The sequence below is a fragment of the Chlamydotis macqueenii genome, chromosome 1, assembly GCF_036417535.1.
Source record: "Chlamydotis macqueenii isolate bChlMac1 chromosome 1, bChlMac1.mat, whole genome shotgun sequence".
Taxonomy (NCBI): domain Eukaryota; kingdom Metazoa; phylum Chordata; class Aves; order Otidiformes; family Otididae; genus Chlamydotis; species Chlamydotis macqueenii.
This window is the reverse complement of record NC_141556.1, coordinates 39854926-39875214: the sequence shown is the minus strand read 5'-3', so window position 1 is coordinate 39875214 and position 20289 is coordinate 39854926. Positions and strand designations below refer to the sequence as shown.

Sequence of the window (20289 nt, the reverse complement as noted above, 5' to 3'; positions counted from 1 at the left end):
CAATTGTTTTAGAGTGGGGATAGTCAATACTGTATTTGAGCTCAGGCATTCAAAATGCAATGCTAAGGATAAGTCTGTTACTAACACAGTACTTCCTTCCTTCTTAACTTGCCATCATAATCCACTTCAGAGAGCACTCCATTTCCCATACAAGCTGAAATCCCTAAGTCCTTGAAAAAGAATCAGTGTTCCATGCTGCTAAGCACTACAGAATTCACATAATGAAAGGATGGTCAAGATTCCTTGAAGGCTCCAATAAAAGTACAATTTAGTGTCATTTTAAGCCTCAAACCACTCTAACCAGTATGAGCACATCTTATGGTTGAGGATTGTTTTGCAGTTACTGTTTGTCACAAAAGAACAGGAGAGCAGACTGGCAATCAGAGATGTTTTGGATACTCTGCTGCCTCTTCCTATTTGAAACATTCACCATAGGACTCCAATTGCAGGGTGTAACTACAGGCAGCAGGCTTGCTCTTCGCCACTGAACACAGCTCCTTTAGTGACGTGCTGACAGACCCTGGAAAGACAATCTGAAGATTCTATGCTTAATCTAAAAAGCTCCCAATATTTTAGTTTCTTGAACAAAAAATTCTCACCAAATAGAACATACACTTTTTGACACAGACAGTAGGATATAGCTACTGACTTTTAAATTAAGAGTGCAAGCAAAAGAGCCAAGAACAGCCAAAGCAAGAATGGTGCAAACCCCTCTTATCTTGCCTTGCTTTTTCTGTTGCTTGCTGTTTTCACTCACAATGTCCATGCAGTTCAAATCGAGAGATCAGCTGAACCATAATTTTCACTGGGGAAGTGTGCACAGACATTCGTTATGGAGGTAGGACATCAGTAGGATACAAACACATAACTGATGGAAAAATTCCCTGTCTTGAGCCTTGGTTCCACGTTTGACTTTATTTTGCTGCTCCCTTAGCATACAGGCAGTGTGCCTGGGGCTGTCATCAAACTGGCAAATGTGGTTCAACAGCAACTGCTTCTTTCTTATGAACTGTCCTGGGCTACCAGAGACCAGTTTTGAGAATCACAGCTGCATTTTGATGGGTCCCTGCTCACATTACCATCTCCAGGGTGTATGCCAGAATAATATAAAACAACCTTGCTGAGCCTGGTTTGGCATCTTAAAGCCATCTTTCATCACATCATACTCAGATGGATTCATAAATTTGTTATTGTATTTGTAACATTAAAAACCTGCAGTCTCAGTTTTCACCAAAACTCTTTAAGCCAGGACACTGCCCCCAGCCTCCAGTAATTTTCTGGGCGACTTCATTACAGATTGTTCATCAAATTTCAAGTTATGTGACTTAATAAAATGTAAAAGGACAATTTTCAGATATGACAATAAGAGGAATTCCCAGCTCTGTTCTCTTGATTTTCAGTACACATTTCTTCCCCTTTCTATTGATCCATTCCCACTTACGTGCATTTTCTCTTTTAATATTAGGCACTGATAGAATAGCAGTCATGCTAAAGTTCTTGTTTCCCTAGTTGATTTATCATTTGGAATTTATTTAATCCCAGAACTATCTTCATGTAAATACACCGGTATATAAAATACTCTAAAGATGTATTTAGAAACTCCAGCTGCAGCAATGCACTGCTAAAGTTAAGTTTGTGAAGCCTCTTTTCTTTAAAAATTTCTTTTCTCCACAAATGCCAAATAGAATATTCCTACAACATTTGACAATGTCAAGTTACCTGATATTAAAAATGCTGTGTCCTTTTCAGCATTGGCTTTTGCCCTGCTAACATTTTCTCTGGGTTTAATAAGCTCAATAAGCTTATCTGATGAAAAAAAATCTAGTAAGACAATCATTATAATGCCTGTATGAATAGCACTGACAGCACTTAAAGATTTAAGTATCACGTGCTTTCCTCTTCTCTTTCCACTAAGCAAAGTCTGATTAGGCAGTTTAAGTTTCCTGTTCTGAAAAAGAAAAAAATACTTGTTCTCTACAGCATTTGTTGATCTTCCAGAATGGAGTGATGGTTAACTTGAAGGGTCTACAATTTAACAGCTTCAACACCTTGATCTGTTACACGAGTCTGTATCTGTCACAGGCTATCAGCTACTTGGCAACAGATAAGAAAGTAGTCCTTGCTCTTTCCCATTCTCTCTACTTTGATTTCTTCTAAGTCACTTCTAATATCCAAGAATCAGGAGTCTGGTACCACAGATAGCAAGGGCCCACCTTTAAACTTCTAGTATTCTCTTCACTGGTTTGGAAGCAGGATATGACCAATTGCTAAGGAAGACTGTCATACTTTCAAAATGCATTGCTTCTGGGTGACCTACAATGAACTATTAAAACCGCTTGCAAGAGATCAGTAAGACTAGATACACTGGTAAAAATGACTTGTCAAGATAATAAAAGCTCCTCTTGAGAAAAATATTCTCAAACTGGGAGGAGCGGGGTATTACTGCTGTAGTACTTATCACTGTCTAGAAGAGCTAGAGAAGCAAGCAGAGAACATGTATGTTTCCTTTCTTGCACAGAGGGATCTCCAGCATGGCAAGTTTCCTGTAGTAGTAATTCATTAACAATGAGGATCAGTGCAGCCAACAAGTAGGAGCAGAGGGACAGAAGCCCTCTCTTCACAAGCTCTCTGCAGCTGCATCAGGTCATGCTGCTTGGCTGACTCCATAAAGCAGTGGAAATAGATGGAAACTGTTTCTGCAGCCTGCCATTCAAGATCCTGGTATTGAATAAATACAATCAAAGTTCCAAACTGTCCAGTGGAGTACGAATGAGTACACAGCTCCTCCATACAGTCATAAGCATTATTTTAGGGCTATAGAACATGCTAATCAATTGAAGGTTTTGGCCAAGTTTGGTGAACTTAAGTCTTAGGAAAAAAAATTAAGAATCAAGAGATCAGCTTAAAATAAATTCTCATTTTGGAAGTAAAACAAATTATCATTTTAACTAGATTAGACTAAAACTTTTTCAAAGCCAAAATATTTTCAGTTATCTTGGACAGAACAATACCTGTGTCGTAATGGTGACAGTTTCATAGATTTTGACTTTTCAAGCCAACTCAAGACAAGAAGCATTCCAGACTTTCCAGAACTCTCAAAATTGTTTCTCCATCTCATTCTGCTCAATACAGTGGCCAATGACAGCTCCAAAAATGCAGGAGGCAAGTGTATACATTGCTATTATTTGATAGAAAAAGCCTAAATTCAGTAGATGGCTATATCACAGAGATGCATAGGTTAGTCCTAAATAGACAAGAAATCCTAGGGTTGACCAGAATCCCCTAAAGAGTAGCACAAGCAACACTGCCCAGCACAAAAAGAGCTCGTTTTGGGGTTGTCTCTGTTGAGCTTGTGCAGCAACTAGTACTGAGGATTAGCAGATGAAGACCAAAATCCTTGACACAACTGTAGCAAAAGTTATCCTCACTGAAATCTATTTCCTGACTTGTCAGGAAAAAAAAAAATAAATCTTAAGCTTTGATGCAAACTAAGATTAACAAAGTCAGTTAACTGTAAACAGCTCTTAAGTTAGCATATTCTAGTCAAGTTTTAAGTAGGTTAGTATTGTGTCTGAAAGCCTGTTCAAAGTTAGTTGTATTTCTCTTTAGTGAAGCAAAAATGGTACTTCACAGAAGGAAAAACAACCTAGGAATAATCTTAGAAAAGTCTTGAATTAGGCAACTACCATTCCTGAGAAGACATGCTGGCAACTTCACCAAGAAATGGTTAACTAAGCACCTCACTCAGCAGCCCACTACCAGCACATTCAGTTTTTTCCTACTTGCCTTTTTCTTTCTACTTCTTGTTTTCCTTCCACAAAAGGGAGAAAAATCACAGAGAGGTGGCTGGCTCCAACTCTTATTCCCATACTCTATCATTCACACCACTTAACCACTTTCAGCTTGTTGAGATTCCTGACCTCTGTATGTCCTCAAGCAGGTGTCTCATTCCTCTTACCTTCTTCAAACGGTTTTTTTCTGACAGCATCCAACATTTTCAAAGAACTCCATTTGACCTCCAACCACCTTCCATGACCTCATACCTTTTTGCAAAGCTTTTTTCATCTGGCTTGAAAACTGAAGCAGAAGTTGAATTACTAGGTTTCTTCAAGAGCTGTAGGCAGAGATGCAAGTTAAATACCTAGAACAATAAAACTGACAAGATAAGAAAGCCTAAGGAATGCTTTTTAATGCGGCAAAAAGCAACAATGCCTGTCCACAATGTATGAACAATGAAGAAAAGCATGTACTCAAGGCAACACTCAGTTACTTGACTGCTTCAAGAAACCAGCCAATACAGTTCATCTGGACATCAGATGCCTGTCTTGGAACCATATGTGAGATCACTGCAAACCAGATGACATCATCATCCTCAACCTTTACAGCTAGTTACACTCATCTCCAAGTACTACACATCTGAGTTTATTGGAGTATCTGTTTCTGAATCAGTCTAAGGGCAATAAAACAGTGCCCATCAATGACTCCTAATAGAAATACATACAAAGTTTTTTTTTACTTTGGTTTGTTAGATTTTCTTTCAGCAAGTGATAGATTTCCATAGGTAGCTCAAGTACTCATAGCAGGAGCATCAAGACTGTAAGCAAGTACTTAAAGCTTTTAGAAAGGTATTTGTACTCATATACTATAATAAAAAGGATCTAACTTACTAGTCTGTCAAGATTTACTCTGAGGAAGTGTGCTCAATGTTGACTTATGTGCTATAGCAGGTGTCTGGCTGGTACTATCCCACAAGATAAGTATTTTCTAAAGACAGACATAGTTGTTCTCTTGCACTCTTCTCAGAAGAATGAAAAACAACTTGTTTTCAGCAACAGAAGTTCGCAACAAGAAGTTTTCAAGACATAAATCAGGCAGATTCCAAATCTAGACAGATTCCAGCAAATGCACTCTTGACTCTTGAAAGCCCAATGGACTCTTGAAAACCAAGTCACACAGTAGTAATATCAGATTACTTAACATCCTGCTGAAATCCGAAAGCACAGATAGCTTGGTTTTCTATATCTATTTAATGCAAAGAACAGCCTAGGTATCTTCCATAAAGATGCTTTTTCCTGGAACTGTTGTATTTTGTCTGCTAACAATGAATAGCTCAAGTCTTACGTTAATCAGTCTAAACAATCCATAATGTTTTCACTTGTGTCTTGGAAACCAACTACCCTGACTTCATGAAGCTATACTACTTTTGTAAGGCAATATAATGATACTCTGCTAGCACAGGCTTCAAGTTCCATAAAGTCCAATCAAACTGCAGCTTAGACAGCAAAGTTTCCAGAAAGTATTTTCAATGCTGTAGCTTCATTAAGAAAAGTAACTTCTGATAATTTATTTTTTAAAGTATTTTGCTAATAGCAACCAGAACCTTTTTTAATGATACAAAATTGTCAGCTTCCTTATCCCCAAAGTTTTCAGTAGTAATAGTTTTAGTTTTGTAAGAGACTTAAGAGCTAGTTATGAACATGGCTTTGCTAGTTTTGTAATTGACAGAAGTCACACAGAATGCCCCTACCACAGAATACACTACAGAAAAACTCTTTAGCTGCAGGCAGAAAAATATATTCTACACACTACTTCTATTTCAAAGTAGTCAAACATAACATTCTCTTGGGTAAACACCTAGTTTTAATTTCCAGACCAGAATTGTATCTGTCCACTTCAACTAGGCAGAGAAAGCTCTGCTCTGGAGAGAACACATATGCTCTGGTGTAGGTAAGCCCTCATCACTCATCTGCTTATCAAGTGTAGTTGAGGTTGTGTTTTGTTTTTTTCCACCTCTCCACGAAGTTCTCTCCAACTTCTCCATGAAGTTTAAATCAGAAAATCTGGAACTCCTATTATGAGGAGATTTCAGTCTTGAACATAGAGTCTTGCCAGTTTCACACTTCATATCAATATTGTATAAAATACACTTATAAAACTGACTTTCATCTAACTGTATGGATTTGAAGGTATGGTTTTTAGATCAAACTGACCTATTCAATTTTGACATGGCTCACTTAAATTAGATATGTTAACTTAATGGTGTCACTACATACACACACACATATAATCATGATTTCTAAATTCACACCAAAGCTCTGTGCAGTCAAGAAACAATCTTCCCTAGCACGAACAGATCACCTTTGTCCATCATACATACTTTCTCTTTAGCTACCATGGCTGTGCTCTTCTGACATGGTTGTATCTACATCATAGTTTATGCAGAAACAGGAAAAAGTATCAGGACCAGTCTGTATCAAAGCCATCTATTATTTCAGAGAAAATAAAAATCAGATTGAAGACAGCACATGTCAGACTACTACTCCTTTTGTGCATTGGAACATACCCACACCATTCAATGCATTCATATGCAATACTAATTCTACCCTTCAGAAAAAGGAAGGCCAAGGAATATTCTATTTTGTCATAGACATCACCTTTACTGTTTTTTCCAAGCATGACAACTTAAGTAAAAAAATGTCAGAGCACAAAACATTTTGAAGTTTCAGCTACCACCATTTGTGTTCCTTTGTGATAGTAGTTTATACACTTTGGTTCTGAAAACCCTCTTCCCAAAACTTAAGTGGGCTTCAAAACACTTTACAAGAGAAAGAGCAAGTCAGTAATAAGTTCAGTTCTGTCTAGTATCCTTGAAGTTACATTTACATCTAGTAAGTTTCATATGTTCCACTTAATCACTCCAAATCAGAAACAGCTCTAGTTAATGCCAATTCATTTTTTCACTCAAACCCTGCAATACAGGGGAAAAAAAATTATGCTCATTAATAGTTTATAATGCTGTCTTGGGACACAAATGCATTAATGCAGCTTAAGAGTTTCCCATGCATCTGGCTTACTGGCTACCAGATAGACAAGGGCGGAAGCTGCTTTGACTTTCTGGGGATATTCTGAGAGGCCAAAGTAACTGCAGAGGCGGAATATATGCATGCACCAGCTGTTTTAGCTGGGAGTCAAACACCTCAATGTTAAACAGCAGTCTACAGAAGCATTCCCTTCCCACTAAGGGGGTACTCTAAATACTGGTGCTTGCCAGGAAAGGCTTTAAATAATGCTGTAGCTATGAATGTACCCAAAAAAAGCTGTTTTCAGATAGGGGGAACAGAATGAGCAATTCAACAGTACACATGAAAAGCTTGCATCTTTCACTGACTTATTCACTTCACAATCAACTGACAAGACTGATGTACATATTTCTGCACCTGCAATTGTAAAAGCAGATAAAGTATTTAATATGTAATTTACAATGTATTTTACCAGCTTGGCATACAGGATGAACAGAATATATCAAAGTAGTTGACAGTCTCAGGCTTGTAGAGGCCCTGCAAAAATATTACTTCAGATATCTGCTAATTTAAAAAAAAAAATCAACTTGCATTTTAGAAGTAATACAATTCAATCTACCACAAAATACAAAGAGCTGCAAAAACGTATACCATTCCAACAACAATGTATATAAGTTATTAAATAATGATCTGATTTAAAAGAATATAAATGAAGCCTTTAAGTAGGTCTTTTCTACATGCATATTATTCCTCATTAAAGAAAAATATGTAAAAAGGCCATTGGTAATCGCTTTGTTAACCACTGTAGAAAACGCCAATTCTCTGGTCACAGACGCCACTAGTTTAGCACTTAAGGTCTCTGCAGTGTTACATGTGATTATTTTTAAATACTGTTAATTCTATTACTCCATTGGTAAAGAATGCGTGACTTGGAATATGGCAGTCTTCATATTGAGAGGGCAGTGATACAGTTTTATCATTATCCAGAAGAACAGCACCCTCCACTGCTCTGTACTTGTGGCTCATCATCAATGATCTGTACACCTCGCCTTGCTGCTCCTGACTGACTGGAACCATTGCCTCTTGCTCTTTCATCCACTTGAGCAGTTTCTATCATTCCTGGAAAGGAAAAAACATATTAGATTACGTTCCACTGCATTTTTACACAAGACTTTGAGATTTTAAACTATATGAGTTATATGCACAGGGACAAAGTTCGGCAAGACTGGTTCTCCTATTTATTATGCAGAAGTACGTACTCAGGTATCACATGGCATAGCTGGAAAGACATAAATCATCTTCCTAAAGCACGAGACATCCAGCAGCTCCTGTTCCTTAAGGGAGACCTTAAATGCTCAGGTATTCTGGAGTCTGTGACTTCAAAAGCTAGATTTACCCACCCATACCAAGAACTTTCTGTTCAAAAAGAAAACAAATAAGAAACCCCTTACACCATACCTATACCACCCCACCTTCCACCAAAACACCCTCAATCTACTCTTCGGACATGCAGGTGAAGTTTTGCTTAAGTTCTTATATCATAAGAACACAATAAATAGAACTTCCCTGTGTAACAATATTTTTCTCCTTCATTCTGTGATCTTTACCATTTACTTAGACTGCTGTGTAAAATTTGCATCATTACAACTCTGAGTTTATGATTTGTAACTGACATCATTTGAGAAGATTTTTGGAAGATGCTGAAACAGCATTTGAAGCTGGCAATAGTGAGACCAGTCACACAAAGTTTGATTTGAAGTTACTATTTACACATGCTGAGTGAAACAGGAGTCAGTGCTCCAACAAGACGGCAAAAAGACAATTTTGAAGTACAGCATGAATTTGCAATATTCTAAGCACCCATACATCAAGCTTCCATAGCTGTTACAGTACACAGGTGGTTTGAAGTAGCCTCAGATGTTTCACTAAGGCTTTCCTATATTATTTTAAGCATTCTGAAGCCTTGAGCATTTTGTGAATGAACTCCTCACCAAACTAGATAATACGTACTTTTACAAAGGTCAAGAAACAGTTCTTCAATTCCTTTGTTCTGTTTAGCTGAAGTATGGTAATGTTTTGCTCCAACAGATTCAGCATACCTGTAGGAATGCAGATATAGAACTTCACTGGACTGAAGGACTCAATCTAAGCAATTTTACATGAAGCAAAAAGATGACCACAAGATGTTTTATTCCAAGTTCTGAGTTAATGTACACATGCTGATTTTATGTAAGAAGGGAACTATGTGGTTAAAACTGCCATGACTCATTAAAAATATCAGATGAAATAAAGAAAACTTCATGTCTAGAAATGCATTTAAACTGCCAGTGTTGACTAATCACGTACAACTCTCAAGTTACACTTTCATTCGTAAGAACATTCCCGGACTCAGATACTGACAGAACACTTAACACAGCAGCCAGCTAGGCACTGCTGGTTTATGCCTGGCAGTTGTTAATAGCATCACAAGTTTATTACTCCAGCATAATTCTGCAGTGACTGTTTCTATTAATAATTGGTGTGACTTACGTTTCTGCTTCTTGCACTGAAACATGTCTCTCTTTTTCCAAGTCGATTTTGTTACCTGTTGGAAACAAGTTAATCTTTCAAGTCTTTGTACTCCAAAATTACCCAGAATACAGCAGTCATGTAATCACTGTACCCCACCTTTTTTTTTTTTTTAAAGCTGTTCCAGTAAGACTGACTCTTACACAGGTCTCAGTTTGGAGCACAATTATATGATTTAAGAATTCCCTTTCACTCAAGCATTTACAGGCAATGAAAATTAAGGTCTACTTCTGTAAAGAGATCAGGATAGCTAAATACCTCCATATAAGCCACTGATTCAGCCTTTTGCTTTTCCTTTGTAATTTTTAGACAGTTTATCTGCGCTTCAGAGGTAGCTTTCGTAGAATATCCATACATCTATCCTCCTGAAAGTGTTTTAATCACTAGATCCAATTTTAAATCTAAATCCAGTATTTCCACTGCATTGTTTGCATTGAAATATCCAAGCTTTAAGACTCATTCCACCTCTCAAGCACTTGATTATGAAAACATACAAGCATCCAGTCTATGTCACTGAGAACAGTAAAAAACATGGCATTTGAATACTTGCAAGAAGGATAACGCACATTTGAGTTTTATGTTTCTCTTTGTTAAGCTACAGACTCCAGGTGCCTGTACCATGCACTTCTGACAGGGTTTATCATTAAACAGCTTGTTTTCCAAACTAACTCTTATTTCCCTCAATGTGATCTACTGAAACTTCTAGCTCCAGCAGAATTTTAAATATCAAATTAACATAAGCTTTACTCCTTCACATGTAAAAGCTGTCAAAGCAGTGTCTGGAAGATACTATTAATCAAAATAAACATTTCTGATTCAGTCACTAGAATCACATGTTTAAAGAGACTTACCTACTATACATAAACAGATTTCATTTCCCAACATTTTTCTTAATTCCTTTACCCAGTTTTTCACCTGCAAAAAGAAGAGGTATGTTTGTTTTCACTCGAAGCGAGTGAAAGCAGGCATCGCAGAACTGACCCATTTACTTCTTAACTGTTTAATCTAAATTTGAAACAAACATGTTTAGAGCAACACAGATGGACACAATATTCTTTACATAGCAATGCATGGCACTTGTTCTGCAGGTTTTAGTTTGCAGCTGAAATTAAGATCAAATGATTCAGATAAAACGGTTCAATTACTCCAGAAATACAACTCACCACACTCGTGTTAGCCCCACTCCAAAGAACAAGTTCACTGCATTGGCCACTTTAGGTCAGGCATGAGATCTTTTATCAACGGGCACTTACTGACAGATCACAAATGGTACTTTAAAGGTAGAAGTACCTGAACTGAGTTGTTCAGGTTAGATTATAACAGATGTTTGTTTCCTGAGAGAACAGATGGGACAAGAGTGTCGAGTCAGCTGATAGTAAGGTATCTGTTATCATGTTTGAAGTTGTATGATCACTGCATTGACTTAGGGATTTTTAAGGAATTTAAGTAATGAAGAGAAGCAATTACTTCAAGAACCTAAAACCAGTTAGGATACATGATACAGAAAGATATGCAATAACTCCTGCAAATTGACTTTCCCCTTTTTTTCTGAGAATTTAAGTGTTTTGATATCACAGATTTTTACTAAGTAGGGCTCCACATGAAAAAGCACAAGTTGGAGTAGTACTCAAGTCATCACAATTCTGCAGATGGGGGCAAGAGTTTAACTGCTAGCACAAGTGCTTTACTTGCCCTACATCAGACTATTTAGACTACTTAAGCTGTTCTGGAACTATACCCTTATACTACTTCTGTCACTGCCAATCCAAGCTTTGCCCATACAACCACAATTTCTTACTCCTCTACGCAGAAGTCCTATTTGGTTTTGCCACAAGCTAATCAGAGACAAACTCACTTAGGAAACAATGTCAGCAGTTTTCAGCTGGAACATCCTATAGACAGATAGCACCGATTTAGCACAGGGTTGGAAAAACTCACATGCCCGGACTGAACATCTAATACTGCTGTAAAATAATTAGTCATGAAATTTCAGGTTTTGATTAGGATTTGAGGCCCAAATATCTATCATCACTGAGAAAGTAACATTTCCACTATCATGTATTGCAATTTCAGAGTTCTCAGATCTGTAAAAGGTCACGTAACTTAATATGTTTTAGTCATTTGGTTTATACAGTAGAGATCAGTATTGCATATTGTCACAAGAGTACTGGTTTATGCTTATAGCCTGTCACAGGTAGCTCACATCTAATTCTCTGGTGTTCTTTGAATAACCCTGATAGAACTTTAGTAGACTGAAAAAGTCAGCCTTCAAAAGAATACTAATAAGGCATATACTTCCATTATATGGTCTAAATTTGCAGACGTAATATATATAGCTACTGCTGAAAACAGAAGATTCCCATTTACACACTTATATCACAGATTATCTTTCAATCGGTTTACATCTCACGTAGAGGTAAGAATCTGCCCAGTACCTTTTGAAAAGAGTCTTCATCTGTTATGTCATATACTAGAATAGCGCCATTAGAATCTCTGTAGTAGATCGGCCCCAATGCATGAAATCTTTCTTGACCAGCTGTATCCTGCATATAAAATACACTTGTTAGCATTTAAGACAAACAATACTTTCAAGAAACTTCAAATACTTTGAAATTTTTATTTATTAAAGAGTACCTAACATTAGAGTTTTAGTAAACCTAAGTGATTTTTCAGGAAAATATTTGATTTCACTAGGGGAAGGAAAATAGGAAAGTAAACATACCCATATTGCAAGGTTTACTCTTTTCCCACCGATATTTAGCTTCTTTGTAAGAAAAGATGCCTGGAAAGCAAAACAGATTAGATTTACATTTTACACACAAATGTCTCATTTGACTTCAGATTAATTTACTAATAAAAACATCTGAATCAATAAAAGACAGATTTTTGGATCAAAACACTCTAAGCCAGAAAGCTGAGTCAATACTAAGCCAGTTAGTTATTTCACCACAGTTTGCCAGGAATCTATTCTAAATAAATTTGGCTTAAGCCAATCATTTACTACATCTTTTTGCTGTTGTTTTGAATGACTTGGAAAGGATAAGAGACTTGTGTGGAAAGAGTCTGAATTCACAACGCTGATAAATCTAAATTGAACTCAAAGCATTTCACAAGAGTCCATGAAGTCTGGGCAGGAACCAGCCTAACAGGATTTTCCATGTGCAGGAATTAGGCAAAGTAGTTCACTATTAGTGAGCTTCTGGAACAAAATAAAATAGTTTGAGTTTATTGCTAAAAGTCTCAGAACACTAGTATTCTGCAAGTTTCCTTGTCTGGATCTTTTCCCTTTTTTTGCTGAAGTGAGCCCACAACTCTCCCCATCTGTTTTGGGGGAGGCTTTTGGGGAGCAGTGGCATGGTTTGTTTGGTTGGGTTTTTTTGTTTATTTTGTTTCTTTCTTCGTTTTTTTTTTTTCCCCCAGACACTGTTCCTGAAAGCTCAGTGTATGCTTCTCAGCTGAAAACAAAAGGAAAGAGAGAAAATAAGAATTTAATAGGCTAGAACAGAGTCTGAAGGAGTTGATGCTTTAGGAACCTGCTTCCCCCATTCTGAAGACTAGTAGTAACAGGTTAACATCAGACAATTCAGTTGCCAAGGGTTAATTTTTGTCTTTTGCCTTAAGTTATACTCAGTTTTCCTTTCAGCTTCACCTCAGCTTGCATTTGGATACAAACAAGTACCCAGTGGCATGACACATTCATCCCAGATTATTTTAGGCCAAACTGCAGCAGCTCAACACGAGCTCTTTGTATGAGCACTGACGAAGCACTGAACTAACTAAAAGTCCTGTGTACCTGGAAAGTGCCATGGGCCAGATCAGCTGCTTGAACCAGCTTACTGTTTAACTACACAAGCAATCAGTACACACACAGAAGACTGCGGTAGTTCAATCTACACCAGTTTAAACTGCTGTGAAAGTGCCTCTCTGGAGTGCTGGCTGTATTAAAGTCATCCAACAGTCAGATGGCTAGAGCAGCTCCTGCTCTTCAGTTGCTTCCCTAAGATCAGCTCTGGCATCTGTATGACCTAAGGTGAGATGGTTCAAGAAACTTTTCTTTTTTTGAAGTAAATTGTACCCTCCCCCAAAGCTTTCCGTAAAGTCTGATAAATAGAGAGAAGACAGACCAGAGGAAAGAAAAACACTCAAACTTTCCAAGAGCAGACAGCAAAGTACTAATTATTATGACCACTGTATTCAACAAAACTGAAGCATTAATGCTACCCCCTTCAGTCTACAGTGAGGTGGCATAAGTGAACTTCAGAAAAAGTTCCAGACAGCATGTTAGAAGTATTTAATAGTTTAGCCAACTCGTAACAAACAGCTTAACAGCAGAATAGCAAATCTTAAACATCAGGAAAACTAGTTCTTTAATAAAAAAAAACTCTGCAGAAAGTAGTTTATGGCTTTCAGCTAGCTGTTCCTAAGGATTATCTGATCAGTATCTAGTCTTTATATCACAATTTGTTCTACTACACCAGAGTTTAAAAGCCAAAAGCTTACAGGTGACTTCAGAAGTTTGGGCCATATTAAGAGAAAGTATGGTTAGGCACAACGAATCAAGCCTACCTGAAAATATTTTATTGATCTGCTGTACTACAGTACTTGATATCCTATTGTATATCTCAAAGGAAAAGCTGTTCTGAACACTTTGCTTTTCTCACAACACTGACAATCAAATCTGCTCAGCTGACATGAATTTCACATAAGTGTTTGAGAATCACATATGTGGTCCAAAAAGCAGAAAAATCCTTCACAGAAACAGGATTTATATTTTTAAAACTCACAGAAGTCAGTATGCATAAAGTATTATCATCATGGCTTTAGACACTGGCTCAATTAATAGCACAGATATCTACTATCTGACAAAGCAAATATTAAAGTAGGCTTATCCTCATAGGTAAGTTTTGCTTAAGTATCACCAATCCTTCAGATCACTACAGCTTCTGATAGCAATACTGTCTCTTGGCACTAAGAGTAGACTATTTCCTTTCCTATATACCTAAGTATTAGAGGACCCATTCAAGTAAGGCTTTTTAGTATCTCCTAAAAAAAAAATAATCACAGGAGACTAGCAAGGGTATTCAGCATTGGGCTATTGTAACTTGCTCTCTGTATTAAAACTTGATGAATTTGTACTAATTAAGTTTTAGTCTACCTGAATTCTTAGGCCCCTAACCAAAAAAGGACAGACAATACCCTGTATCGGATATCCTGATTACAAGCAAGTTTGTCTAAAAAGCTTGCCAGAAAACAAGATCGGAACCTGGTATTCAAAGTAGTCATGGTTAGTAGTGTGCAGAAAGCTTTGTGAACACTCTCTGAGAAACAGTCAAGACTATTACAGAGTAAATGCTTCATTTTTCTTCACTGTGTTCATATACTTGAAGAACACTGTTAGCAGGCTCTGTTCTTGAATTAACAGGATTGGGTAAGTTTGTGGCATATTTATAATCACTATAGTGTGTTTACAGCCACAGTGGCAAACATGCCATAGACAAACCATCTAATATCTACCTACACACCCCCACCCCCTTCAAGTTCCATTCGCCTCATGGAAGAGCAAGGTTACTATTCTTCATTCATTCTAAGGTTAGAGAGCAAACAAATAATCACGTGAACAGCAGGACTATGCCTTTTTCAGACATTTGAGGGAATCCAACATGGAGGGAAGAGCCTTAACTACTGTTCTGAGATAGTTTAGGAGCCTAGTTTAAGAAAAAATTCAGCTGCCAAGAGTGTCAAAGCATTTGAAATCAATACAGTCTGGACAGCATTAGATAATTACACATGGAAGAGGATTCAACATTTTTTCTAGTCTCCCAAGAATCTACCAAACTGAGTACTACAGATTTAAGTCTGAGTTGTGACTCAGCTTACAGTCAGTAACTCCCTTCCACATTATTTTCATCACTATGACAACTCATTTTTGGTACGACTTTCAAAAACCCACAAATATATAGGACGATCATTAGTTCAAAGATAAGTAATCTCAAACAGCTCTTTGAAATAGGCTACCAATTTTGGTATTTTGACTCTAGTGTATTATGACTGGTTTGAAGAATACTTATACACTTCGAAGAAAAGGATAATGGAATTATAAGAGCTAAAATTCCATTCTCTTTGTGTGCCTGTAGAAAAATCTTTTCTTTCTTTTAGTTCTTTTTCTAAGAGCTCAGTTTCATATGTCCATCATGCCCTGTTAGGAGCTGATAAAGGGGCCTGAGTAGAACACAAGGAAAACTCAGCTGGAAATTCTTCTTTTTAAAGTCAGTGAATAAAAGCAGGTGTACATCACCTGCCCCTTGACTGCTTCATCTTCACAAAGGCAAGCCAGGCATATGAACACTCCATATAGCATTGAACCTCCTCACGTTGTCTTTTTTTGTCCCCCCAGCTATCTTAGACAGCCAAGACAGCTTTTCTAGGTTATGCAAGTCCAGCAAAGCAAACAGGTTCTGTACAGTATGACTAGCACCGACATCAGCAGCTCTCTTGGGCTGTATATTTTGCAGTTCTCTACACATTTGAGAGATGAGTACAGAGAAGTTTATTTATCTGAAGTAGTTAACTAACAGAAAGTGTCTACTCGATTAAAAATAGCTTGACAATAGATTTATTATTTGAGTAATTCCAGCACAGTTCACTTGATAAAATGAGCTATAAATTGATATAAAGACAAGAGCACTGACTTCAGTATTTCAATCAACGGGGACCAATTCTAACTGTTCCATCAGGTCTTACAACAGGTTATGGATTGTATTCATTGCTTGCAAAAAACCCTACCCTTCCTGCATCAGCTTTTTCTCTTTGTCCTAGATCAATGTTTTCTTATGTGACTCAGTAGTAACTTAATTTCAATTTGCAGGTCATCTTAAGTACATAACTTGAAGCTAACATAACTACAGTACATCCTAGCAGCCTCCAAACCTCAAAGCAAGTTTCAGTTCACCATTTACCTCTAGCTATCATTTAGGGAAGAGAGGTGTAGAGAGAAGCACCTTCTGTTACTAGCACAAAGGAAACTCTCCTATTTGGGTGCACGCAGGTTAACGTCACACTAGAATAACACTTAAGTGTTAGAATTCAGATAGGAAAGCACAGATATACACTAGATAAAAGATTCACACTGCCCAATTTAAAGACTTTCTGTGCTCTCCTCCACCACTGGGCTCACACTGCAGGAAGCACCAGCCAGCATCACTAAATAAAATTTCCAGAAGGCTACAGTCTCATCACTATTTTCATTGCGATCATATTAGAATAAAGCACTATGCAGTACTGTCTTTTTTTTTTTCCTAATTCAGAGATTACTGTGGATGGAGAGCCTCTTTTCTCAGTATCTAGTGATCTTTTCACATGATTCATCACTGTGGCTCTTTTGCTGAATCAGGAGCTAAGTATTTATCTAATTTTGGCTTTATTGGAAAAGTAATTGGTGCAACACTTGGAACTGATGCCATGAAGACAAAGCCACCTTATCAGATTAAGCCTTTAATCTTAAAACAAAAAAAGATGTTTTGCAAAAATGTCACTTCATTGCTTAATCAGATAAGCCTAGTTTCTCCTCATCTTCTTTTTCAAGTGTTTTTAATGTGCGAGAGAAAAACCTTACTAAAACTTTCTTCTAGAACTGTAAGATGCAGGAAAACAAGAATAATAAAGATAATACTTCACAAATGCACATGGTGTACAGTAAGATTCAACAGCAACTGGCATTGTATTTTACAATCAATAAGATGGAGGCTCACAACAGAAAAGCAAATTAGTTGAGAAACACAGCTCAGTCAGTTAATGAGATACAAGGAGCAACCAGAAACCTAATCACAGTGGAGAAACAAAATCTCAGTATCAAGTGTGAGCATGTGTTTCCATTTCTCTACAACCACACACCTCCCTCCCCTCCAGACAGTCAAAACTGAAAGCTCTCCAGTTATAGTATATATAGACATTTTCCTGTCAGCATTCTGGAGCCATTTAAAGGTCCATTTTATGACATTTGTCACCCGAGTCTGTATTCCAACTCACTTTTTTCTTCTAATTTGAAGTTTTCCACTACAGATTTCAAGAACATGATTTAAAAAAAATGACTGAGCTGCATCACATGACAAACTACTCAGCTCTACCCTTTCTACACGAGATAGGAGAATTCAGCTACACATGATCATTGTGATGTACTTTGCCATTGAACAAACAATCATTTACACTTCAGCAGCAGCTCTGACACCTACAAGCTACTAGTGAGTTCGGTAGCATAGCAAATACCAACTACCTCTATGGCAATCAGAGCTACAAAAAGCTTGCCATGAATACACACCGTGCCTAGTAAACCTACCAATAGATTAATCCAACAATAGAGTATGAACATAGGGTAACGAAGTTTAAAACATGTTCTTTTTAGCAAAGATGGAGCAACAGTATCTGTTTATGAAACACTCACTGTGTTGTTTCTAGTACATCTGTTTCTTTTGTTTTCAAGGGAAAGTTTCACTACTAAATACTTCTGAGATACTCAACCCACAACAAATTTCCCCTAAATGCACAGGAATAGTGCAGCACTACCCTAAGGCACTTTTTCTGCATCACCTACTGTTTATTATGTACTTCACAGAACCTCAAAAGTAGTTAAAAACCCACTAGTGGGCCACAGGGTGGCAGGGTTCGTTTCTTTATTTCCAAAAAAAAAAAAAAAAAAAAAAAAGTATTAAGAGAAATATACATTACAGTGCTAAAACCACACTTCCACATACATGCTCACAACTGCTAAGAAAGATGCTGTGCAACTGGTGTAACTGCCAATAAAAAGGTTAAGCAAGCAGAGACATCTCAAAATACTTAACACATAAGCATTTTAATCTTGCACCATGGCATACATGTCATTCAGCATTAGTAGGTATACTTTCAAGCAGATACCCTATCACATTTCATAACTGGAACAACACTTCTTATTTCCTTATAAATTAACAGACCAGTGAGAATCAGGCCAAAATTTAGGGAGATAACATGACAAACAAGTAAGCCTTAAGAATCTTTTCTGTTATTAAATCATAAGCCTTAATCTCATAAACCATTTTGTGAAAGCTGTTCTCTTTAAACAGCAAGTATTTAGGTAGTTCGAGTGTTAGGATTTGAGCACACAAGGAAGACTATAATTAACAGAAAAAGAGCACATAGGAAACACTTAGTCATGAGTCCACTACCAACGATTACAATAACAACATTACTTTCAAATCATGCTTCCCGAGATTCAAATGAGGACATTCATATACACAACTGGAAAAAACAGACAAGTTAACACCCAGAATAGAAACGAGGCCTTTAAGTACCGAAAGCTTAAGTCTGAGACGTAAAAAGAATCAGAAAAATCAGCTTCCAGCAAACCTGTCAGGGGACAGCCACCATTTAGAGAGCGGCAGCGGTCACTCTGGCCACCGCCAGGCGCCAAACAAGAGGGGAAGAACCGAAACCCCGGTACGGGCTGACGGAGCAACACTCCGCCAGCCCCAGGGCGGAAGGGGCAGGCCGGCAAGCGCCACAGGGCGACGCCGGGGCCGGCTGGCACCGGACAGCAATCCCAGAAGGTGCGCAAGAGAAGGGGAGAAGGGCAGCGGACACCCACCCCTCACCACCTCGCCCCGGCCCGGCAGCTCCGGGCAGGGTCTCTCTCCCCGCCCGCCCTCGGCCCCGGCCCGCACCTGCAGGGTGGTGATGTGCTTGTCGTTGAACTTGTTCTCGCAGTAGCGCAGCACCAGGGAGGTTTTCCCCACGCAGCCCTCCCCTAGCAGCACCACCTTGAAGGAGAAGCTGCGGCCTCCGGCCGCCGCGCCGGCTCCCGCCGCCATCCGCGCCCCGCCGCTGCCGCCGCCTTCACATCAACGGTCCGGTCCGCACCGCGGCCGCGGGCCGCTACCGCCACCCTCGCCGCCGCCCACCGGGACGGGGAAGCAGAAAGCGGGGGAAAAAAAACCTCGCGGGCTGGGAGCGAGAGAGGAAGGCGCCGCCGAGGCCCCGGGGCTGGTGGCGAAGGGAGAGCAGAAACACCGAAAACCACAACACTCCCCGCTACCGGCTGCCCCGCTCCTCCTAATGGCGTCTTCTTCCTCCTACGTCACGCGCCGCTCCGTCACGCGCACCCCGGCCCCGGCGCCGCCGCCGCCGCCGCCAATGGGAGGGGCGGACGCGACGGCGGAGAGAGACTCCGCCCAATGGCAGCGGAGGAGGGGGAGGGGCTGGAGCGGGGAGGGGCGGGGCCGCCGGTGGCTCCACCTCCTTCTCCACCTTCACCGCCTACAGCGCTTGAGGTGCTGGGGCTGCGGGCCTGTGCGTAACCGGTGGCCTCACCCTAGCTAGGCATAAACCGGCGGTAGAGATGGAAAAGCCGCGGACGCCTGCGAATTTGCATTTAAATGTCATGTTAAGGCTTTCAAATGCATCCACCAAGCACCTTCCTGTGAGCAGGAGAGAGATTACGGGCAGATTACAAACCTCACACGCACAGGTTTTGTTCCGGCTTCGGCGGCCCTGTCCACGTGAACTGAAGTTACATGAGGATCGAAACATTCGCAAAAATATCAGTCTGTAATGAAATGCTTTAAAGCAGAGATGTGAGAGCAGGCGGTGAAAAAGGCACAAGAGAAATGTTCTTCTGTCGAGATCCTCGATTGTAGGGGTCTGGTCCTGTCTCGTGCACTCGAGAACCGGGTAACTGTCTCGTTAAACTGCGTACCGTTTCCTAACTAAAAGCAATCCTGCCAAGGCCATCCAAACTACTGCGGCGTAACTTCTCTCTAGTGATCATTTAGCGGTAAGAAAAATAATGCGTATGAAAAGGCATCGTAGTGGGATTTCCTTCTTCTCTGTCAGACACTATTAGCGCTCTGCTCTGCATGAAAGAGCAGAGGAAAGGACAGAGAATGCATCCAGG

At 39.1% G+C, this 20289-nt stretch overlaps 1 protein-coding gene across 1 annotated transcript; it reads right to left on the bottom strand.

The window, feature by feature from the left end:
* Window positions 1–6247: 6247 nt before the first annotated feature.
* RAB21 (RAB21, member RAS oncogene family) lies at window positions 6248–19473 on the bottom strand. The gene is made up of 7 exons (XM_010122829.2): window positions 19061–19473; window positions 12091–12150; window positions 11804–11911; window positions 10220–10283; window positions 9330–9384; window positions 8811–8899; window positions 6248–7919 (listed from the first exon to the last, which is right to left on the bottom strand). The coding sequence occupies exons 1-7, from the start codon at window positions 19205–19207 to the stop codon at window positions 7780–7782; spliced, it is 663 nt and encodes a 220-aa protein (XP_010121131.2). The 5' UTR covers window positions 19208–19473; the 3' UTR covers window positions 6248–7779.
* Window positions 19474–20289: the final 816 nt, after the last annotated feature.

What these genes read in the sequence shown, in the direction of transcription:
- RAB21 (XM_010122829.2), bottom strand. Translation starts at nt 19,207, where the DNA reads ATGGCGGCGGGAGCCGGCGCGGCGGCCGGAGGCCGCAGCTTCTCCTTC. An exon ending in GAGTAAACCTTGCAATATGG is followed by an intron (nt 11,912 to 12,090) that starts GTATGTTTACTT and finishes TTTTATATGCAG; the next exon opens with GATACAGCTGGTCAAGAAAG. An exon ending in ATGAAGACTCTTTTCAAAAG is followed by an intron (nt 10,284 to 11,803) that starts GTACTGGGCAGA and finishes TTCTTTTTGCAG; the next exon opens with GTGAAAAACTGGGTAAAGGA.